This window comes from Myotis nattereri (genome assembly GCF_964212035.1).
Source record: "Myotis nattereri genome assembly, chromosome: 4".
NCBI lineage: Eukaryota > Metazoa > Chordata > Mammalia > Chiroptera > Vespertilionidae > Myotis > Myotis nattereri.
In genome coordinates, this window is record NC_138079.1 from 60,326,836 (window position 1) to 60,330,738 (window position 3,903).

The following is a 3,903-nucleotide window of genomic DNA, read 5'->3' on the forward strand; positions in this document are numbered from 1 at the left end:
GTTTACATGCTGATTACATGTGCCTGACCATATACATATATGCAAGGTATTTGGCTCAAATACCTTATTAAAGAAACATTATTTTAAAAATACTTTTATTGCTGACCTTTAACAAGTCTATGACAGTCGAAATAGTGTAATGATAAAAGTGATCTAATTATAGTTCAATTTGTTATGCTACCCTTGCAACTTTAATACCTTCAAACACATATTTGATTATTATTTTCAAAGTCTACAAAAATCTTCGATATTAGAAATGCATTTGCTGCCATTGCTCCTCTTACTCTGGCTGCATTGCCAAGACTCTAGGACTTACCATCATGGATACTCTCTTGGAAGCAAATGGCACTTTTGCCTTTATCTTTTTTCTCATCTATGAGCATCTCCTCTGCCTGGCCCTGGTCTTCATGAGGCAAAAGGAAACACCTCGGCCCAGACGGTCCAGGCACTTTCAGTAAAAGCAGTGGCGGAGGTGACTATGCCCATCCGGGTTTCTAATCGCGTGTCACCAAAGTCAATAGGACTGACACATAGCACTCGCTTATAACTGCCAACAGGCTCTTTGGAGAAAAGTCTTATGATGCTTATGATTTCAACTCATCTTTCAAAGATTCCTGCTGCAAATTCTACCAAGCAGAGATGGAAGAGCTTGACTTCTTCAAAGCTACAGAGGAGGCTAGAAAACAAATCAACACCGGATGTGTAACTAACAAGACAGAGGGTAAAATTACAAAGTTGCTGTCTCCAAATTCAGTTAATCAAGTTGCTTGTCTGGTTCTCATGAATGCCATCTACTTCAAAGGAAACTGGGATAATCAGTTTAACAAAGAGAAAACCCAGGGAAGACCATTTAAAGCCAGCGAGAATGAGGAGAAACCGGGGCAAATGATGTTTAACGACATGGAGGCTGTCCTTGGCTCTCTGGGCATGACTGATGCCTTTGAGCGGATCATTCCAGGGCAGACTTTCCTGGAATGTCGTCTGGGAGAGACTGTCGTTTCTGTCCAAGGTCAGGCACAAGTCCTTTATGGAGGTCAACGAGGAAGGCACCGTGGCTGCAGCCTCCACCTGGGCCATCACGATGTTTCAATGTGCAGGAATCACCTCCAGGTTCTTGCTGACCATGACTTCCTTTTCTTTATGCAGCACAGCAAAACCAATGGTATTCTGTTCTGTGGCCAATTCTCCCTCCCTTAGGGGAATGGTCAGTATTGCATGCAGCCCTTCTCCTCTCTCCTACCGACCCACTCTTCCTCTGACACTTCACAATGTGCCTGAAATCCAAAGTAATCTTCGGTGACAATCCATAAATAAAGAGCCTGATTTTGAAGAAGAAAAAAAAAGAAATGTTTTACACCCTCCCAATACTTCATCTTAACCTCTTCTTCTTGTCTTCTGTCACATTTTCATTCATTCCATCGTTATTAAAAATAATTTTTGATCAAAGATGAGCTGCTCAAAAACTCATAGTTTCTTCCTTCAATTTTTGTTGTGCCTCTTCATTTCACCCCATGGAGCAAATGAATGAGAGAGGAGATATTAGAGAGATGCTAGTCACTGTTAACTGGTACACAAATATATCCAGTAAATAAATAAATAAATAAAAAAACTCAGAAATGCCTTTTGGACACTAATGAGACATATTGCTTTGAGCAAAAGTGACATGCCAGATTATTCTTATAAAATAAAACAGCTTGACAGCATTCAGCTCTCTCCCCCCTCGCATGACCCCGATAATTTTTCCTGGCACCATTTGACTCTACTAAGTATATATTTACTCCATAACGATCCCCAGCAAAGGACTATGGGGAGTAATACTGTTGATACATGCAGTACAAGACATTCTTACTTGCCCTTCCCCAGTTGTGCTGGCACTTGCTGACAGTTGTAAAAACTTGTTGTTGTCATAAGCTGAGACAACTCCAAAGGCACACAGGGAACAGATGTATGCTATAATAATAACAAGGTGCCACTTAAAAAAATACTTTTCAGCTTAGGGCTGCATTTAAACCTTCAGGTACAGTTCATGAAACTCATAATGTGGGAGAGTGAGTACTGGTGGTGTCTTTGAGAGTCTCTGGGGGAAAAGACTCTGAGATATTGTTACCATTATCACCATCTTGCTAACTGAATCACAGTTAGTGCCTGGGTTATTACACCTGAGGGAGTGACTTACTACCCTCTAGGTTGAAATAAAGGGCAAAATGAGATTCTTTCATTGTAGAAAGGTGGAACAAACTCAGGACACACAAAGGAAAAGGCACACTATTCAATCTCAATCTTTTAAAGATCGAGATCTAAATTAAGCTGAATATGCAATCCTCAGTTTGGCCATATAAATTAATTGAGCATACGTTGCACCTAAACTGAATACAAATGAAAATCTTTATACAGTTAGGTACACCCTTCCTTCTGAAATATATGCGTCTTATTTTTGTAAAAGTGCAGAAGCAAAAGCAAAATAAAACAGGCAAGAAAATTTCGTACCAAAGCAGAGTTGTACTTGAAAAGGAAAGGATGTTAATGTCCTGCAAACTGCGTCATGTTTTATCTCTCAGTCAGTTAAGTTGTAAAATTGTAAGATGCTGTTGAAGTAATTCAAAGTAAAAGTAATATTGAAATGCTTTCATTTTTATTCACTCATAAACATTATAGTATAAATGCTAGACTTCTTTTCAAACCCTATAGATAGAACTGAGAGTTCTAGCTTTAAATATCTGGAAAGGAAATATAAATTGTATATTACACTTGAACCTGAAATATAAAACGGTCACTTTGTTTTGATGATGAAAAGTTGAGCCCTTTAACAATGCTCTATTTTACTCAGGAGTTGAATTTTTTTACTCCTTTCCCTGATGTGATTAAATTTGTATTTCTATTGTTTCCTACTGCGATCCAGATTTATTTTAAAAAAGAATTGAGTGCCTTGTCTGTTTATAATAGTTCAAATATAGAATAGTAGATGAAACCAATGACTCCTCAAAGTAAATTCTAGCCTGTGATTCTGTACTCATGTGCTCAATCTGCATGATCTGAGAAATGGTTAAAAAAAGAAAATATCACTGGGACAGTTTTCTTAATTATTTTCCAGATAAGTCTTAATGATTAGGACTTTTAAAACACTTGTGATATGTTTGCAAGTAACTAAACTGGGATATTTTATAGGAAAGACTAGAGGGTACTGGTTGAGCGCATGCACACGCATGCACACACACACACACACACATATATGATTGATTCTAGAGAGAAAGAGATAGGGACAGAGAGATAGAAACATCAATGATGAGAAGGAATCATTGATCAACTGCCTCCTGCAAGTCTCACACTGGGGATGGAGCCTGCAACCTGGGCATGTGCCCTGGCTGTGAATCAAACTGTGACCTCCTGGTTCATAAGTTGATGCTCAACCACTGAGCCACACAGGTCGGGCTGGTTGAGCACTTTTGACTGGACCAAGTGAGCATGTGATTTTGAATGTGAAACATGGAAATAAAATAGTTGTCTGTGCTTAATCGTTTATTCAGCACCTGAGGCAAATCAGGTTCCTCAAATCAATTACTCCATCAAAGAATGATGGCAGGGAACAAACACTTTATCAGCAAACTTGTGTATTTTGTATTAGTTTTTTGTATTTTTAGACATAAATCTTTAGCGTGGCATTTGTGTTCAAACAACATCCTCTCCTCTATCCAGGTGTTGACAACACAATAGGATTGGTCTGTTTTGAGTACCTGAGAGGAAAATTATAATATTGATATTATTACGTTATCAGAAGACTGATACTTACAAAAAAAATGTTTCTTCACTCAGAGTAACAAAGTATTGGGGAAATTTTGGAAAAAAATATCTCAATTTCATCAGTTGATATCTTATCTTATATATGGATATTTATATAGATCTCTG

General features: G+C 38.0%; 1 protein-coding gene across 1 annotated transcript; it reads left to right on the forward strand.

The window, feature by feature from the left end:
* Nucleotides 1-320: 320 nt before the first annotated feature.
* LOC308518515 (serpin B6-like) lies at nucleotides 321-1,197 on the forward strand (the record flags this gene model as incomplete). Its single annotated transcript, XM_081090259.1, has 2 exons — nucleotides 321-454; nucleotides 558-1,197. 2 exons carry the CDS (start codon nucleotides 321-323, stop codon nucleotides 1,195-1,197), a joined length of 774 nt encoding a protein of 257 aa, XP_080946385.1.
* Between the last annotated feature and the right edge of the window lie 2,706 nt (nucleotides 1,198-3,903).